Raw genomic sequence first — 19,905 nt, forward strand, 5'->3', positions numbered from 1 at the left:
TTTTGCGCGCCGCGTGGGAGCAAATTCGAGACACATATTCGGCTGCAAAAAGGTGTCCCACGGTCTCCTCTATGGCCGTGAATATTTTCACGCGGATCGGAATCACGGCGCGCCCGTGGGAAATTTTTCCGTTTCGGCGAGTTTATTCCACGCTTTCTGTTTTCCTTTTCTAAGCATTTTAGGGGCTACATGTGAATCAGTAAAAGTTGCGGGACGCCCAGATGTTTCCACGATAGAAAGCTCGCGTGGATCCCATAATAGGCTCACTTAATACAGCGTTTTTAAAATCACGCGACATTTTCAGGGTCGCGAGCCGACCTTTTCCCCTCGTTTTCGATGATGGAAGTGATTTAGGAAAAGCTTCGGCACGCCGAGAGGTCCCCGTGGATTTAATCTCGCGAGGATCGGGGCAATATTCGGCCCGTGGGAACAGTTACGGGTTAATACAATGTTCAGAGTGCAGAGGGGAAAATATGGCACCTGCCCCGCCTCCAGGTGGAATATTATGCTGAACGTCTTCCTCCCAGCTCCGTTTTAAACTTTTAGGGTGTGGCCAGTGGCAGTCAGCTCGAATCTGATTGGCTAGGATCGGATTTGGAGTTTGGACTCACTCTATAATGCTGGAAGCCTGGAGAAAGAGACCTACCCACTGCTTCTCTCCTATACTAGCTGCAGTAGTGAGCACAGTCTGACAGTGTGTTAGAGGGAGTGAGAAGGAGAAAAGGGAGACATTAAAAAAAAAAAAAAAAAAAAAACACAGATGCACAGATGAAAATGAATGTAAACTATATTTCATAATTTGATATGAAATTTATAGGGAGGCATGGCTTCCGTTGGCTTCCACAAGGATTCGCCACTAAGTGAGACGTTTTCAAGGCAGCATAGCGTATGGCTGGAATCAAAGTCAGGGGGAAGGCCCATCACAGGTTGGGAGGGACTCTGATTGTTGAGTAAAGCAACAATTTCATCTCTAATGAGGTCAATTTTCTTGGTAAAGAATTTCATGAATTCGTTAGCCGAGAACGCATGGTTTAGGGCACTTGGTTGTTTCTGAGTACGTTTTGCAACTGTGTCAAACAGAAACGTTGAGTTGTTTTTGTTTTCATTTATGAGCCTGGAAAAATCATGTATCCTTGCCCAGAATTCTCAGACATTGTCACAGGACCATCAAAAGTGCATTAGGTGCCCTTCCTCGGACTCGCATCGCCAGCAGTTTGCCGTGTTCATTAACCCTAAAAGGTCTAAAAGGTCTGGAGGGAGTCCAGTAGAAGCAGTGAATGAGGCGTACCCTTGCATCCCTTGACATTGATGTAATGTTCTTACATATTGTATCCCACTCCTCCTCGTCTCATTTCAAATCCATATCCCTTTCCCATGTCTTCTTGAAAGCTAATAGGGCCCCATTAACCAGGCTCTCAGTTACTGTTATATGGAATAATACACAGGCGCCCCATGACCTTTCCCATAGCTTATTAATACTTTATCTAATAACTCTGCAGCTTTGGGAGCTGATGTACTGGATTCAAAGATCCCCACTAAGTTCTAGATATCTGAAGAAGTGAGACCTGGGAACACATAATTATTGTACACATTTCAATATACCATTGTTATATAGACCCCCCTATGTAGCAATGCCTTCAAGCAATGCTTTCCAAATAGTCCTTCCAACAGAAGTGTGATTTCCCGATAAGCACATTTTTGGTTCCGCCAAATGCTTGAGGAGACATTTAGATACGGATCCAGATTAAACATCATGATCCGGGCCACTTTAGTCCAAATTAATTTAATTAAGGTGAGCAATTATTGGATGTGCTTTAGCATCTCTAACCAATTGGGTTGATTTGCAATGGTGACAATGGGGCAAGAACAGCTTGCTATACAGTACAGTGCTAAAATACAGTATGGGGTCCTCTCAGGAGGAAGTAACCAGTGGGCCAGGTGTCTTAGATTAAAAGCATATTAGTAAAACAACATCTTGCGTAATCTCAAACCTCCTCTATCAACTGATCTTTGTCATTTACTAAGGTGTAATCTGGGTTGTTTACCATTCCAGATAAATGTTCTGTCAAGCCATTTGAAGTACGATCCAGTGGAAGAGAACGGATGAGGTAAAGGAGTTTGGGGCGGCGCCCAATTCATTTTAACGATGTAAACATAAATTGGAAAACAAAGACCAGGATTTTGGAAACGTATGTTATATCAGTCTTTTCATATGGAGCAGAGGCATGGACGCTGAATGAAGAGGCAAAGAGGATGATAGACTCTTTTGAAATGTGGACGCTGAGGAAGATGCTGAAGATAACATGGAAGGATAAGATCAAGAATGAGGAAGTACTGAGAAGAGCGGGTATGCAAGCTGAGAGACAGACAGCTGCTGGAGAGGTTGAAAAAGAGAAAGATGGAGTTGTGCGGGCACATGCTGAGAGGATCCAGCGGGGAGATGTTCAAGACGGTGGTGATGGAAAGAGAGGAAGTGGAAGACCAAGAAGAGGCTGGGTAGATAGACGACGTCTGTGATTGGAGCGGAGTGAGAGGCGGAGTCACGGAGTTGGAGAGAAGAAGTGGGGACATAATGGGTTGGAGAGTGATAGGCAACCTTCGGAACGAAGAAGCCACCTGATGATGATGATGATGATGATGATGATGATGATGATGATGATGATGAAACCTTACCGGCCATAGACTAATTAATAGCTGATGATGTACTAAAGGAAAACTCCAACATTTTGGGAAATTAGCTTATTTAACATCTTCCCTGGAGTTAGACAAGAAGATACATACCTTTTTCGTCTCTCTGCATGCATTGGGCTTAGCTTCATCACTGGAAGTGGGGCAGACATTTAGCCTAGTTCACTACAGTCAGGAAATATACTCCAAATACAATCAAAATACAACTCCCAAACGGTCCTGTAAACATGTTGTGACCTGTGTATTTACCACGTCTCCCAGTCACACAAGTCTCCCAGTCACACAAGTCTCCCAGACACACAAGTCACACGAGTCTCCCAGTCACATGAGTCTCCCAGTCACACAAGTCTCCCAGTCACACAAGTCTCCCAGACACACAAGTCTCCCAGTCACACAAGTCTCCCAGTCACACAAGTTTCCAAGTCACACGAGTCTCCCAGTCACACAAGTCTCCCAGACACACAAGTCTCCCAGTCACACGAGTCTCCCAGTCACACAAGTCTCCCAGTCACACAAATCTCCCAGTCACACAAGTCTAACAGCTAGATTAATGATCAAGTTAGTTTACTGTATGCAGGCTTCACAGGGCTGTGTGTTATTATATGCGCAAGTTACTGTTGCATAATGTAGGCTATGGGCTGGCTGCTATTATATGTACTTCATATAGGCTGCCTAATACCAACAACAAAATAGATTGTATCATATGCCTCTACACACATTATATTATACACATCATATTATATCTTGGTTCGGCAGCGCCTCTGTGAACAATCTCTCAGAGTTTGCTCCATCAGTAATCAGTAATGTGAACGGGATTCCACTTGGTCAATGTACAGATAATCTGCGATGCGCATTTTGGCTGATAATGTGCCAGTGGCCGGAGTCTCATTCATATTCACTTAAATGCAGATCATAGTTATCCACTGAAGCCATATGACTCTGACCAGAACAGGCTCATGACGAGCGCACATAATAGGCATTAGAGCGCAGAGTTGTCTGTGAACTTGGCAACTTCATTGGATTTATTTATTCTCTAAAAATATCTATAATCATACGATTAAATATTGTTTAAAATAAAACGCTAAATACTATTATTCTGTGTGTCATGTTTCCAAATAAGATTGTTCACAACGGGAAATGCTGTATACGTTCAATTTGTTGGTTGGACCTCTGTGATCAATCTCGCTCTCAGTGAAGTCTCTCAGAGTTCGCTCGGGTTAGTCCACTTTTCCACATTTCATGGGGGTGTTCCATTACCGTATATGGTTAATCGGGGCGGTTCTGGTATGCAAATACTTAAACCAGTGCACGAGCTCAAACGTAGGATCAAAGTCATATTTATCAAGACAGGTGTGCGTAGGACCTGTGTACGCACGTGTGATAAGTCCCGTTTTTTTTTTGCGTGCACACATTCTAAATTCTGTGCTTACGTATGAAAATAGAATACTTTCTGAGAAAAATTGATAAATGAGGGGTATTTTAACTTGGGGGGGGGCCTAGGTCAGATACAAATGATAATATATTATCCGCATAAAGCACAAGTTTATGCCCCCTCACCCTGTTGAGACACCTGGGAAGTCAGTCTCCCTAATGGTGGCTGATATCAGCTCTATGGCTAAAGAGAATAATAATAGCGAAACGGGCGAACCCTGCCTTGTCCCCCTCCCAAGTGCAAAATATTGGGAAATGAGCCCATTTGTTTAAACTGCAGCCTACTTATATAGTAACTGACATGACTTTATAAAGGTGTTGCCAAATACTCTCAGAATTTGTAATAAATAGTCTCATTCAACCATACTGAAAGAGAAGTAGCAGCTACAGGGGACTGGGCTTCAGTTACCACATGATATTTATTAAACGTATTTTATTTTCCGAGGAGCTACAGTACAGCCTTGAATGAACCCCAACTGGTCGGTAGGGATTAGACATGTAATTACCTTGTTTAACCTGTTTGCTAGTACTTATTATTTTCACTTCCATTTAGATTAAAGAAATTGGACGATAATTCTAACACTTACCAGGGTCTTTACCCTTTTCAGGAACTAAATATATCACTGGTTTTCATTATGGTTATAACAGAAAGTATGTAAAGTATGTAGGTAAACACCTTTTCATTCTGGCAAAGTGGTGTTTAGTCTTAAAAAAAATGAATTATTCTATATATTATTTTGTGGCTTTTCGGTATTTTCACCCATCCCAATTGAGTCGTTATGCCAATTCCCTTCCTGGTCGTTGCGCGCATTGCCCCACTGTCGGCCTGGGGGGGGTGTAGAACTACCACATGCCTCCTCCACATGTGGAGTCGCCAGCCGCTTTTTTTCACCTGATAGCGAGGAGGTTCACTGGGGGAACGTAACACGTGCAGAGGTTCACGCTATTTCCCCCAGATCCCCTCCCTGCTGAACAGGCGGCCCGACCGACCAGTAGGAGTCGCAGTTTACAACGACCAGGACACATACCCCACCGGCTTCCCACCCGCTGACACTGCCAATTGTGTTAGTAGAGACGATAAATCATGAGCAAATAATTGAGAGTGAAACAACCCAAACCCTTCCCTGCCTCATACGTTCAACACTCTCTGGTCCACTCAACTCATATGATAGATGTCAGCGGTAGAGGGAGCTTTGACAAACAGACATTAGTTTCAGCCAATCAGGAGACATGGCGTGTTTCAGTAATAGGCTTAGCAGAAAGAGACTCTCTGGCCAGACTAACCCCCTCTCACCCACACACACACACACACACAAACACACACACAAACACAAACACAAACACACACACACACACACACACACACACACACACACACACACACACACACACACACACACACACACACACACACACACACACACACACACACACACACACACACACACACACACACACACATTTTAATATTTTATTTGGTTCCACAAATTATATTACATAAACAGGGAATCAAATGTATCGGGCCAAGCAGCACTGAACACTTAAGGGTACACATAGCACCTCCTTCTCCACGTGGCTAAGCTGCCAATAATAGCTGAGACAGAGCAATATTTGGCAATTTGTTTGGCTTTTCTTTTAGACATTGCAGCAATTCTCAGACCGGTCATGGTGCATTTGTGTACATGGCCAAGACTTCCGAACACAAGTACACTATATCTACACCTATACCCAAGGTCAGCCATCACACTGAGCAGTGGTTGGTATTTGATATACTTGTCCCGGAAGGCCTGGTCCATGTACAGATCAAAGGTACAGCCTACTTCTATGGCCAGCACCTCCCTGTGGCTGGTGTCAACAAAAACAACGTCCGGTGTATTTGGTATGTTAGCACACACATACACACACACACACACACACACACACACACACACACGCACACGCACACGCACACGCACACGCACACGCACACACACACACACACACACACACACACACACACACACACACACACACAAACAAACACACTCCTGTGTGGCTGTGAGAATAGGACAGTAGGCACAACATCCTTCTGTCTGCCCCTCTCCCTTCCTCTTCCTCTTTTTGGCTGCGAGACAGGAGATTTGGCCAAGTGTGTACAGTAGGAGGTCTTAATGTTGACACTGCATAGCGAAGCATCTGGCTAGCCTCCATGAGACATTCAAGTGTGTCTGTGCGTTTCTGTATGTGTGTGTCCACACATTTGTGTGTGTGTGTGTGTGTGTGTGTGTGTGTGTGTGTGTGTGTGTGTGTGTGTGTGTGTGTGTGTGTGTGTGTGTGTGTGACAGTGTGTGTGTGTGTGTGTGTGTGTGTGTGTGTGTGTGTGTGTGTGTGTGTGTGTGTGTGGTGCATGCGCGTGCGTGTGTGTAAGAACATTAGCCAGACAAACAGTAAAAGGGTAGTTCAGATTTATTTTATTCAGGTGTGGATAAAAACCCTTCAGGATATAATATTTAATGACAACAATTTTAGTCTCTTCAGCCTGCAATCTGACAAAAATATTAAATACAATTATTATTATTATTATTATTATTATTATTATTATTATTATTATTATTATTATTATTATTATTATTATTATTATTATTATTACTACCATAACCTATCCATGGAAATACCTGTGGCATCACTAGTTCCAACTGTAGCAGGTGGTTTAACTTGCAGCAATATGTTCGATTACTTATTAAGTCATAGTGTTCAATTGCATTAATTCCCATCTTGATTGCAACTGTGTGTTAGGAACTGTATCTTTAATATTAACACTGTAACCTATGATAAGCCAATATCAGCTGACCAATATATCGGTCAGGCTCTAATACACACTGTCTCTCGTCTGAAAGATTCTCAGATCTTAGGAGATAAGGAGGAATGTCTGACAGGAAGGATGTGTTCTCTGGCTGGTCAGTGTCTTGGCTGCACACCGCTTCCTGGACCTTTAGCCTATTGTGTTGTGAGCCTGCTGGAAGATCCCTGTTTGGAACCAGTCCAGTCCTTGGAGATGGGCTACTGTAACGTCCCACGTGACGAGCTGGACACACAGAGCTCTCTGCTCAGCAGATTTAGGGCTCCGCTGTGGAGGAACAAAGTGAATGATTCACAAATGTTTCAGTTAGTTTCAAGTTCAAGTTTCTTTAATAGTTGTCATACAGAAGTACAGAATACTTTTATACAAAATGCTTCTTACTGTTACGCTCCAGAGACTGTGCTAGACAAGATAAGTATGAAATAAAATAGTATAGCATGTAAAATAGAAGTAAAAATAGAGGTCACAGTGTTCAGTATAGACATATGTACAATGTTCGATGCAGAATAGAAGTAACTGAGTTACCATACAATATACAATATACTATGCAATGTACTAATATACAATACTATATAGTGCAAAGCAGAAATGGGATGAGGTACAATTTAGGTACAATTTACAGTAAGGTGTTGTTGTCTGCTACAAAAATTATGTTTATGTCATGTGGGGCATTACCTATTTTACGCTTTTTCAGACAAACAGATTTCAGTCAATCTATCTTTATATCTTCATGTCTGTCTGTCTGTCTGTCTGTCTGTCTGTCTGTCTGTCTGTCTGTCTGTCTGTCTGTCTGTCTGTCTGTCTGTCTGTCTGTCTGTCTGTCTGTCTGTCTGTCTGTCGCTCACATTGAACAAAAATAAGAATTAAAATAGAATAACGAATACAATACGGTCCGGGATCTACTGTGTGTCAGACAGATATCACAGAGCCCAGTCAATAGTCAGTAACAGTAACAGTAACAGTAACAAGAGTAACAGTAACAGTAACATAATAGTTGCCTACAATGAATAATAAATAATATAAAGTGACTCTTTCACTTCACTTCAACAAGTTCAAGTCCAGGCAGAGGGGCTTGAAGTGTTTCTTTTGAACCATAACAATACGTATTAAATAATAAATCAATAGCAATAACATTATTTTGTGTTTCTTTGTGTGTCCAGCTTCCCAGAGTGTTGGACAACCACTCCGACGGCATTGATCTTCACTTCTGGGGCCGCGCTTTCTCTGCCGCCTCGGCAAAACTGCAAGAGGTACGTACAGCGGCACACAATACGCTCCGTCACAGTTCGGCACAGCGTTCAGAAAGTTCAACCTGTGCCTGGTATTTTTATCCCTCGGAGGAAACCGCCGCTTCCTCCCGTTTCTACGCAAACACGACGACTGTGGATATTGTGTAGTGCGTATAAAGGAAGGGCTAAATCCAGCACAGGCCCTCCGTTAAGGGTCCTGAAAACAGATAGATCATCATCAGGAGGCCTGTGTGTGTGTGTGTGTGTGTGTGTGTGTGTGTAAACTGAAGCCTTCACACAGAGATTAATAGGGGCAGTTTGATCCCACTGATGATACATTCTCTCTCTCTCTCTCTCCCTCTCTCTCTCTCTCTCTCTCTCTCTCTGGCTCTCTCTCCCCTCTCTTTTTCTACAGTAGCTTTTCCTCTTCCTCTCTTTTGAGCTATATCTCCCTATCTCGCCCCCCCCCCCCCCCCCCCCCTCTCTCTCTGTCAATGTAAATGAGTGTGTGTGTGCATGTGAGTTTGTGTTTGTGTGTGTGAGTGTTTCGGTGGGTGTGCTTTTGAGTGAGAGTGTGTGGGTGTGAGCATGGGAGAGAATGAGAGAGAAAGTGTGCGTTTGTGTGTGTGTGAAACGTGTTGTCGGTTGTCTGCTGGTGAATATATTCCTGTTGTGTGTGTGTGTGTGTGTGTGTGTTGTCGGTTGTCTGCTGGTGAATATATTCCTGTTGTGTGTGTGTGTGTGTGTGTGTGTGTGTGTACGTGATGGTGAATATATGTTGTTTGTGTCTGTACTGCTGTTGAATATATTCCTATTGTGTGTGTGTGTGTGTGTGTGTGTGTGTGTATGTGTGTGTGTGTGTGTGTGTACGTGATGGTGAATATATGTTGTTTGTGTCTGTACTGCTGGTGAATATATTTCTGTTGTGTGTGTACGTGCTGTTGAATATATTTCTGTTGTGTGTGTGTGTGTGTGTGTTTGTGTACGTGTGGTACACCCGGGGGACAGTGAGGGGACATCCTGTTGGTGTGACAATGGGTCCTCTCTCTGTCCCTGGTTGACAGCAGACGCCACGCCAACACCCAGGCACTGTCCACATTCCACTTTGCCCCCCCCCCCCCCTTCTATTTGTGGGAGTGGTTTAGGGTTTTTAGAAGCCCATGCTATTGATAACTTAACACATTGACTGCCACGCTGTTTTCCCATCTTTGTACTTAGGCCATGGTTACACAGACTGTTTTTGTTTTTGTTTTGAATACGTTTTGAATATGTTTGCTGTCCCTGTTAGATAGAAATGCCGTTTTGGCAGGAAACGTTTTGGCCCTACGGAAAACGCTGAAATTGTGTTTCCGTTTTGGATACTCGCCAAAACTCGCCGACAACGTGTCGTGTAATCTGCGCGGAGCCGTTGTTGCTCAACGCCCATGCGCAGTAGATACCCACATCTGCGTGCCCTCACCAACGTCCGGTGACAACAGAGCTATAGCTGCAGCTACCATGTGTTGTCAAGTTATTGTTATAAGGACCCCAGTCCAAGCTACAACAGTCTGCATTCCCTTAACAATTGTTTGTATTGAGCCGTATTGTACCCATTCTGCAATATGTTAAATAAAGTTTACATCCATTCATTCTGCTAGCATTAACGATTGCTTGAGCAGCTGGCTAACGTTAGCTATCAGACCCTGTTAGCTCAGAGCTCCTCTTTCAATCTTAACAAGCATTAAACAAAATGGCCCAGTCATCTATTCACCTTTGTTTAATACACGAGGCGTTGTCTCTAATGTTATCTAGCTACTGATAGCTCCTGATATCAGTTTGGTGCTGGCTGGCTAACTGACGTGAGCTAACGTTAGCTGCTATACAATGCTATACTGTTATAATGGCATATTCCATTCACGTTAGCATGTAGCTAACAACATCTGCGATATTTTTTGAGACTAAACTATCCGCTCTTGGTGGTCACTTGTGTTGATGTTAGTTTTGTTTCATCAACAAATCATCAACAAATGAGGCAGAACACACAGTGAATGTATCCGTTTTTGTTTATTGCACTTTATTTCTTGCTGAAAAATAATGCTTCATTGGCTAAAATGGCTCGCGGAGGCATTTAAAGATGGTGGCTTTTGAGATTTTGAACAGGATGTGGAGTGTCCTCATTCAAGTTCTGATTGGTTGAAAATTGCCTTCATGTTCGCCACCTACTGCCACCTACTGTTTTGGCATTGTACTACATCACTGTGCTCAGGTTGCAAAACGAATGTCTAAACTCGGCTGCCCCTACGTTGCGACCTGGAAAAGCGAAACTCATCTTCAAAACGAAACGAAAACATCAGTCAGTCTAACCGCAGCCTTAGTGTGCCAGCGCTGTAAAGTATATGGATTTGCACTGTGCGTTGCAGTGTTTGCAGGGCTATATCTATATTCTATATTATATATGGAGACAATACTATGGCTCATTTGACATCAACTGTCCATTGTTCAACATGTGAAAAAGAATAAACATTTTCATGTATGCGTTCACGTGTTATACCGTGGTGAATATTGTATAGTTTCAGAGTGATCCTGTCTAATTCCTGGTAACTGTGTTATGGAGCAATACGTGAATTCTGCTAATAGCGTTGGCATTGCTCGCCTGTACACGCTACTATTTCCAATGCAAAGGTATGTAATAGGTATTATGTTTCATCATGAATGCATGGAAGGTGGGGGGGGGGGGGTCGTTTTTTGATGCTTTGATCGCCAGTAACGGCATTCGTTTTGAATACTACATACGTTGATCGGCCGGATCGATATGAAAACATTGTAGGATCAAGGTGGAATTGATGTCATATAGTCCTTACCTTTACTAGGAGGTATCCCAAAAAGAATATTCCAATTGTCTGATCGCGATTTCCAGTATTGACGTCGATCGGGTCCCTGACACGAAGTGGCACAGGATATGCCTCAAGTGTGCTGAACACGTTTCGAAGTGATCAAATGAAGCGATTCACTTGGCATGGTATAAAAACTGCGCCCGGACCATATACAATGTAACACAGAGTGTGAAATAAGGTTTCAAAGGGTGGGCACTACTGTCACCTAGCAGGATGCGGCTGGTATTGCACTTTTGGGATTTCAGAATGATTTCCTATGGTAACACAGAGGTCCGTGGATAAAAGTGCTATATAAATGCACAATTGACTATTTACCATTTGTTCTATTTCATGTTATCCTATTAAAGGGAAAACATCACCCAAATTAAACGGGCACTTCACCAAAAAACAATGTTGATTTATTTTGAAAACACAATCTCACACACATCCAAAAACTCTATACAGTTTTGCACGCATTCATTTCATTTTACAATTATTGAGAGTGAATTAGTTTGAATATGGCCACTTGTGATGTCATCAGGGAAACTGAATCATTGTGTTGTGTTAATTACAGCTCAATGATAAGCAGGGCCGCAGGAAGTCCGCGGGAAGTGGGGATGCTGAGATATTGATCGTTTTTGATAAACTTTTTTTTTAATTTTATATACTTTTTTTTTTTTATAAAATATATATATTGTATAATTATACTTGTAGTTGTATTGTCTGCGAGACATCGCCACCACACAACAAGTCAAAATGCTCGCTATCTGCAAACAGCTCCACTGTCTGTGTGTATACTCTGCTTTGGTCAAATCACATTTAGCGTGGGGCCTGAGAGTGCTGAGGCTGACGTTCTGCAGATGGGTACTATTGAGTCAGAGCGTTCAACAGGGTCTGAAACGTGTTATGAGGGGGTGCTGAGATAAGTGATATAATAATAACGTCATAGGTTTACCACTCTGGTAAACCAACACTCTCGTTCACTAGAGACCGCGCTCTCACATGCAATTCGAAACTGGCCCCTACAAATGTCCTAACCTAGTTGTACAGTAAATGACCAAGTAAGGCTTTGTCAACATTCCAATGTACAGTGTAAAATGTGTGTGTGTCCCCTACCCAACCCCCCCCCCCCCCCCCCACCTCCAATGTACAGCCCTCACCCAACCCACCCAACCCCACCCCACCAACCTCCTCCAATGTACAGTTTCTACGCCAAATGTATATACACTCCTTTTCTGGACACTTTTGTATCACAAACAGTACTGTATTTGCAAATCTGATATGTCATAAATGTATAGATGTAGCAGTACTGTCTATCTGTATGTCATGTATGTCATATATGTTATGATGAATTGAAAATGGGGGACCCTGGTGGAAACAAGACGAAAGTCTTTCTCTGGTCTGCATCCCCTTAACAATTGTATGTATTGAGATGTACTGTACTGTACCCATTCTGCAATCTGTTAATAAACTTTTCAATCAATCAATCAATCAATCACGCTCAGCTCTGCTCTCGTGCGAGACAAACATGTAACATCACAGCCCAGCTTACCCCAACTGTTGCGACCTCCCTCTGCAATTCGTTCCCCGCATACATGATCGCCGACATGGAAAAGGTCTTCGACCACCCTCCCGGGGGCTCGGATAGTTCTGCTGGCTTGTTCACGCCAGGGAAACCGCAGATATATATTCCTTTACTGCGAATTCAGCGTCCCAAAACTTCCAGGCTGAGTCTATTTTTTTTACCAACGGATTTCCAGTTCCGCGTTGACGCTTCCAGGCCGCGTCTATTCGAATCCCAACCGGTTCATGCGTCGGCTACACGCTGTTAATAACACTGCATTATCGAGACAGCGCCCCTATGGCGATCTGGCAATGAATTCCAAGAGTATAGGGTAAATCTGCAGTGCCGCTCCGAGTAGCCTAGCCTCGGTTACAATGGAATAATAAAAGCCAAAACAACCTTGCAGTTGCAGTTACACTCCCCGCCAGCAGGGGGTGCTGCAGCCCCTGCCGCACCCCTAGTTGCCACGTCCTTGATGATAAGGTAACAGCAGTCCCTAAAAGACAAGGTATTGCTATTTTTGCATCTACAGCATTTCATGGAGCTGTAATTAACACAACACAAGGATTAAATGTCACTGGTGGCCATATTCAAACCCATCACACTAAGAGTTTATGTGCAAAATAAAACAGCATCGCTTTTTGGTACGGTGCCCCCAATTCAAATGTGTTTTTATTATATGGTATTGTTTTCAGCTATAGGAATCAGAACATATATCTGTATACACAGAACATCCCCTTGGGTGTTTTCAGTGTCCCCTTTCCAATGGCAGAGTTCAATCTGGATTTAGTATCACCAGGCATGATTCACAAACCGTGAATGAAATCTTTTTATAATGTAAATTTCTCTGCTATTTCATCAGATTGCAACGCCGTTTTTTGCTAGATGTTCGCAGAAAGGTAGAGATACTAACTGCGTTCTGTTTTATGGCAATAACGTTTAGGTTTGTGGGAGATAATCCTGAAAAATAAGAGAAATAAAAAAGTTAATCCAGAAGTCAAGATGATTGACAGGGGCTGGCGTGAGCTGGGTAACAAAAGCCCTGCGTCTCTTCCTTCAAAAGACTACACTCACTTTTGGCTGCGCCACTTCCTCCTGTCAATATGCGCCGGTTTCCGACTCAATGCCCTGAGATTTCTATAATCTTATATTTCACTAATAACAGTTAAAATCATTGGTAAACAAACGTAATGCTGAAAATATACACGTTGACTGCTGTTTTGACAGGGTTAGGGTCTTTACTCTTGGCTACATTTGAAGGAAAAAAAACACAACGTCTGTAGAGATGGATTTATGGCATGAAAATCGTCAAATTGGCCCTTTAAAAATAAATCAAGAAGTGTCCTGGGCAATGGGGGTCTAGAGACTTACCATTCATAAAATCCCTGCTCTGGTCATCTCAACTCCCTACTTCCTGTGTGCGACACCTGGCCACACCTACAGCTGTACCAGAGGAACAGTTCCAGGGAGCTGCTGCAGGTGCTGGGACCTCTGTTCCGGGACAGCCCGTCCTTCAGCCAGCTGATGTCCGTGGCCTCCAGCCTGGTGTGCGGGTACAGTGAGGGGGCCTTCTCCAGGGTCACCTCCTTCAACTGGTACGAGGACAACAACTACAAGGCCTTCCTGGGCATCGACGGCATGACGGGCCACAGACACTACACCTACGACAACAGCACCAGTGAGTGGACCAGATTTGTATCAACCTTGTTGGCGGTAACGTGGGACTGAATTGAGTATGGCTGCCCCTCTGCCACATTTGATGTTAATATGCATTCATTTGTTTGTTCTAGTTTGTCCCTCAGTTGTATATCTTCTGTTTTAGGCTATAAAAGCTAAAAGCATATATCATATTCAAAACTCAACTATTTAAAATTGAGACTACAAATGCCACCATGTTAATATCCTCTTAAGCTGCAAGGGCCCACATGTGGGCCCTTTTGAGGACGATTTGCCCACCGGCACTTTGGCGACCTCTAGTGGCTTGGGTGTGCATATTTCTTAATACAATATATATATATAGAATTAAATCCACATTTGTTGCCTGTCGATAGCCCTTTCAGGTGACAAAATCGGTTCTGCGGTTCTCGAGTTACATGCCGATATTTGAGGCTTGCGCAAAGTACACAGTATTGCACAAATACTACTCCAGACTCATGGGGCTCTAGTTCCGTCAATCATTTGGCAATCTCGAAAATGATTGGACAGGGTTGTAGCCAATGAGTGTGGCTTTCCAATGATACCCCACTTGGGGATGTACGAATCAGGGATCTAGGTGAAAAGTTACGGGAGAAAACAGGAAGAGAAAAACAGCTGAATTAATTGAAGTCTATGAGAAAACTGAGCTTTTCTTTTGTACACAGTTTACCAAAATCACTCCTAATCACTAATTTCTGAAGGGACCTTATGAAATTTTATTGTATCATAACTTCAGAATGTTATCTTTCAAAAGAGACCAGGCTTATGTATGTGCTATAAGTATAAAGTATAGTATTTTAGTTTGCAAAAAAGGTAGCAGTCCTCAAAAACGAAAACAAAAATGGCCACTTTTCTGCCCGCATGTTAATGTGACTTAAAAAATGTCATGATAAATCTAACTTTCTAACTCTGAGGTCTGAGTTCAGTTGCTATTTATGAGGTATTTTTCCAACTTAAAGGTCAGAAACCTCCCAGATCCCACTTCTCATGAATGCAACTTTATTCAGTCCTCCTAAATCACTACACACACACACACACACACACACACACACACACACACACACACACACACACACACACACACACACACACACACACACACACACACACACACACACACACACACACACACACACACACACACACACACACACACACACACACACACACACACACACACACACACACACACACACACACACACACACACACACACACACACACACACACACACACACACACACACACACACACACACACACACACACACACACACACACACACACACACACACACACACACACACACACACACACACACACACACACACACACACACACACACACACACACACTCTTCCCCCCACTCTGTCTCCCGTTCCTCCTCTCTCTCTCTACTGGACTGCCCAGTAGCAAAAAGCGATAAACGCTAAAAAATAAATCAAAAAAAATAATAAAGAAAGACATGCGTCTCTCCCCGCAGCTCCATTCTGTAACGACCTAATGAAGGAACTGGAGTCCAATCCCATCACGAGGATCGTGTGGAGCTCCATCAAGCCCCTGCTGATGGGACAGATCCTCTACGCCCCCGACTCGCCCCCCGCCAGGGAGATCATTCGAAGCGTAAGTCCCATTCAGAATAGATTACAGAAGCACCAGCCTTGTAGCATTAAGGCTGATTAGACTTAACCATCAAATGTATAATTGCTGATTGATTAGTGACTGTTGACAGAGTAAGATTGTACAATTATCCTGGCATATATATCTAATGCTAGACCGATAATTATCCTGCCATGTGGTGACGGAACAAACACTCACCGTGGGGCATCGGCTTAGCTGGAACATCCTTTTACACCTAGAATTACAAAGTAGGTATGAGTCAGTGTGATAGACATGTTCGAAATTGGCTTCCTATACCACTGGAAGACAAATAGAGGCCTTGCACAGAGTGTTTGTGTCTTCCAACATAGCTACCAGTAACATAGCAACCGTTTTGTACATGTGGAAGAGACAGGTTTTCTATGTGCAAAACAACGATTACTATGCGCTTACATATATCAATAAAAACATAATAATTTGTACATAACATAACCTATTACTGGATCTTGTAAACAAGTTGGACAGTAATATCATGCTTTTCCAGTGTTTTACCTACTCTACCGCTGCACAGAAACTAGGCATTTTCTTATAAAAGTGGTTACCAATTGTTACCAGCAGCCATATTGGAAGAAAGAAGAACTACACAAACATTCTGTGCAAGGCCTCCATTGCGTTGTAAGAAGCAGCGTGGTCTCCCAGTGCTGAACATCCCCCACGAGGACGTCCTCGTCTTCTCCTTCTAGAGACACACCAGGCATCGTTTCCCATACAAATGAATTATGCCTGTGCTTTTCTCATCCGTGCCGATTACTATAGAAATACTACATATTGAAATACTAAGGTGAATCACTGTATAAATACTACGGTGAACCATGTACGTAGTATTTCTACTATGAAAACACCACAGGAATATTATAGTGATTCACCATGAGTGTCTATAACATTCCACTGTGGTGAATCATTACAGTATATCTGTGGTAAATATATATGTGTGTATGGGGGGGAAAAACACAGGAATACTATGAATCATGACAGCATTTATGTGGTAAAAAAAACAAAGGAATACTATAGTTTTTTGTATAGTTCTGGGTATGGGCGCGATGATCTACCTGCCGACAGGAATTGAAGTGGAACTCAAGATAAAACAAACAATACAATTATTTTGGGGTACAATACCAACAATTTGCAAGGACATTGTTGAGTGAGTGTTGAGTCATTTCCCTTGGGTACTGCGTTTACGCTTTGAGGTACTTGGGTACTGCGTTTATGCTTTGAGGTACTTGTATTACATTCAAGTAATTCCACTTGGGAAATACTTGGCTTTACGACGGCTTGCGGTAAGTAACCCAGTGCCGGACGACTTCTCGGTTATGATGGCAGGACACATCTGTATTGCTTCACATGTCACTACTGTGATGTAATTTACCGCCAACGTTGCTTTTCCACTGAAATTGCGTTACGCGCTTACAAATAAACGATACACACACACACACACACACACACACACACACACACACACACACACACACACACACACACGCACGCACGCACGCACGCACGCACGCACGCACGCACGCACACACACACACACACACACACACGCACATGCTTCCTATTCGTCGACCCTTAGCGCCCTCTTTGTTCTTCACTTCCCTCACATGGGATGGTAATTGCACTGAGGGGGGAGAGACGAAGGGTTTAAGCCAATTCTTTACGATACCAAAAACATGCCCCCCCCCCCCCCCCCCCCCCGAGGGGCCCTTTGGTTGCTGTGCTCTCTGCTCAGTCGCGTGTCTCTTCAAAAGGAGCAGCTACTGTAACTTTACAATGCATTGTGCTGCTACTGGTGCACTGCTGACTAACACATACTCCTGTGTTGTATTACTCTGTTGTAAGTCATAAGAAATACTCCTGTATACTGTAGTATTACTCTGCTGAAAGTCATAAGAAATACTCCTGTATACTGTAGTATTACTCTGTTGTAAGTCTTAAGAAATACTCCTGTATACTGTAGTATTACTCTGCTGAAAGTCATAAGAAATACTCCTGTATACTGTAGTATTACTCTGCTGAAAGTCATAAGAAATACTCCTGTATACTGTAGTATTACTCTGCTGAAAGTCATAAGAAATACTCCTGTATACTGTAGTATTACTCTGCTGAAAGTCCTGCATTTAAAATTCTAATCAGGTAAAAAAATAGTATTTGTTAATAAATGTACAAAATTAATACCATTTATTTTGTATCCATGATGAATCAAATGTGACTTGTGAAAATAACAAATGTTACATTCTAATCAAGATGTCAGCCCCCAGTAAACAGACAGACTCTCCATTGAAAAACCATAAAAGACTTGCAACTCAACTTGACTTAGATTGATTGATTGATTGAAAATTGTATTAACATATTGCAGAATGGGTACAATACAGTACAGCTCAATACACACAATTGTTAAGGGGATGCAGACCAGAGAAAGACTTTCGTCTTGTTTACATCAGGGTCCCCCATTTTCAATTCATCATAACATATATGACATACATGACATACAGATAGACTGCTACATCTATACATTTATAACATACCGGATTTACAAATACAGTACTGTTTGTGATACAAAAAGGAGTCTAAAAAAGAGAGTATATACATTTGACGAAGAAACTGTACATTGGAGGAGGTTGGGTAGGTGGGGTGGAGGGGGGGTCGGGGGGTGGGGGGACTGTACATTGGAGGTGGTTGGGTGGGTGGGGGGGGGGGGTTGGGTAGGCGGGTGGGGGAAACTGTACAACTGTACAAGCAAAACTGTACATTGGAATATCGACGAAACCATACTTGGTTCCAAGAGGAGGGTCTTGTGTATTCTTGGGTTAGGTAATTTACTGTACATTGGAGGGGGTTGGTTTAGGACATTTACAGGGGCCAGTTTCAAATTGCAGTCTCCCGTAGGTGTTCTTTGAGAGTGGTTTTGAAAGTGGGTAGTGATTCACATTCCTTTACAGCTTTGGGTAGGGCGTTCCACATTGATGTGGCATAATTGCGAAACGTGTTTAGTCCCTTGTTTGAGCCGAATCTGGGTTTAACATGATTTGTGGAGCTCCCTCTGGTGTTGTGGTCGTGGTATTCACTGACCTTTGGGAAGTATTTTGACATGTACATGGGTATCTTAGGACTTGAGCCGTATGACTTGAAAGACTTGATACCCAAAATGTTAAAAGATTATGCCATAAAAGTGTAAAGCTAATCAACTTAATTTCCCTCATTACAGATCTACTTTGGACCAATTCGGCCGACAATCAAGTTATACGAGCAGAGAATGACGTTGTGTGTCAGTGTAGAAATGGAATATACTACTGACTATTACTCTGTTGGCTTCAACATTTAATATACTACTAACTATTACTCTGTTGACTTTAACATTTTGAAATTGCATTACATTTGTAAAGAATGAATTATGAAACCCAAAGTTTCATACTTGTCACTTGCTTTAGACTTGCCTTGGCTTGGTACTTGATTTGGTATTTTAATGTACTGAGACTTTCTTGGGACTTGATTTGGGATTTGAGTGTACTGAGACTTACTTGGGACTTGATTTGGTATTTGAATGTACTGAGACTTACTTGGGACTTGATTTGGTATTTGAGTGTACAGAGACTTACTTGGGACTTGATTTGGGATTTGAGTGTACAGAGACTTACTTGGGACTTGATTTGGGATTTGAGTGTACAGAGACTTACTTGGGACAATGACTTGGTCCCACCTCTGGTAATTAGATGGAAAAGGTTTGGTTGGATTACTAAGGAATATGATCTTATTATTTTCTTATTAGTATGGAAGCAAATATCATTAGTATTATATCTAAATATACTTAGATTACTTGTTGGATTTCTCAGACATATTTGAAGGGGGAACAAGGCATTTTGATTGTGAAATCACAAGATACAATTTTACAAAAAATAAAAGACAACGGTTGATAATGGTTGTAAATGAGAATTATGATAGCAGCACTATTCAC

The 19,905-nt window shown here is 42.6% G+C and overlaps 1 protein-coding gene across 1 annotated transcript in view; it reads left to right on the forward strand.

Annotated features, from left to right (window-relative positions):
• The window catches only part of LOC311237910 (retinal-specific phospholipid-transporting ATPase ABCA4-like), a gene marked incomplete at its 5' end in the record, with an annotated part of 151,299 nt that overhangs the window by 15,612 nt on the left and 115,782 nt on the right, over positions 1–19,905 (forward strand). Inside the window, 3 exon segments of the mRNA XM_084325884.1 lie at positions 8,119–8,208; positions 14,047–14,281; positions 15,781–15,920. Of these exon segments, the coding sequence (XP_084182010.1) occupies positions 8,119–8,208; positions 14,047–14,281; positions 15,781–15,920 (465 nt within the window).

The sequence above is a fragment of the Notolepis coatsorum genome (genome assembly GCF_963971535.1).
Source record: "Notolepis coatsorum genome assembly, chromosome: 12".
Classification (NCBI taxonomy): Eukaryota; Metazoa; Chordata; class Actinopteri; order Aulopiformes; family Paralepididae; genus Notolepis; species Notolepis coatsorum.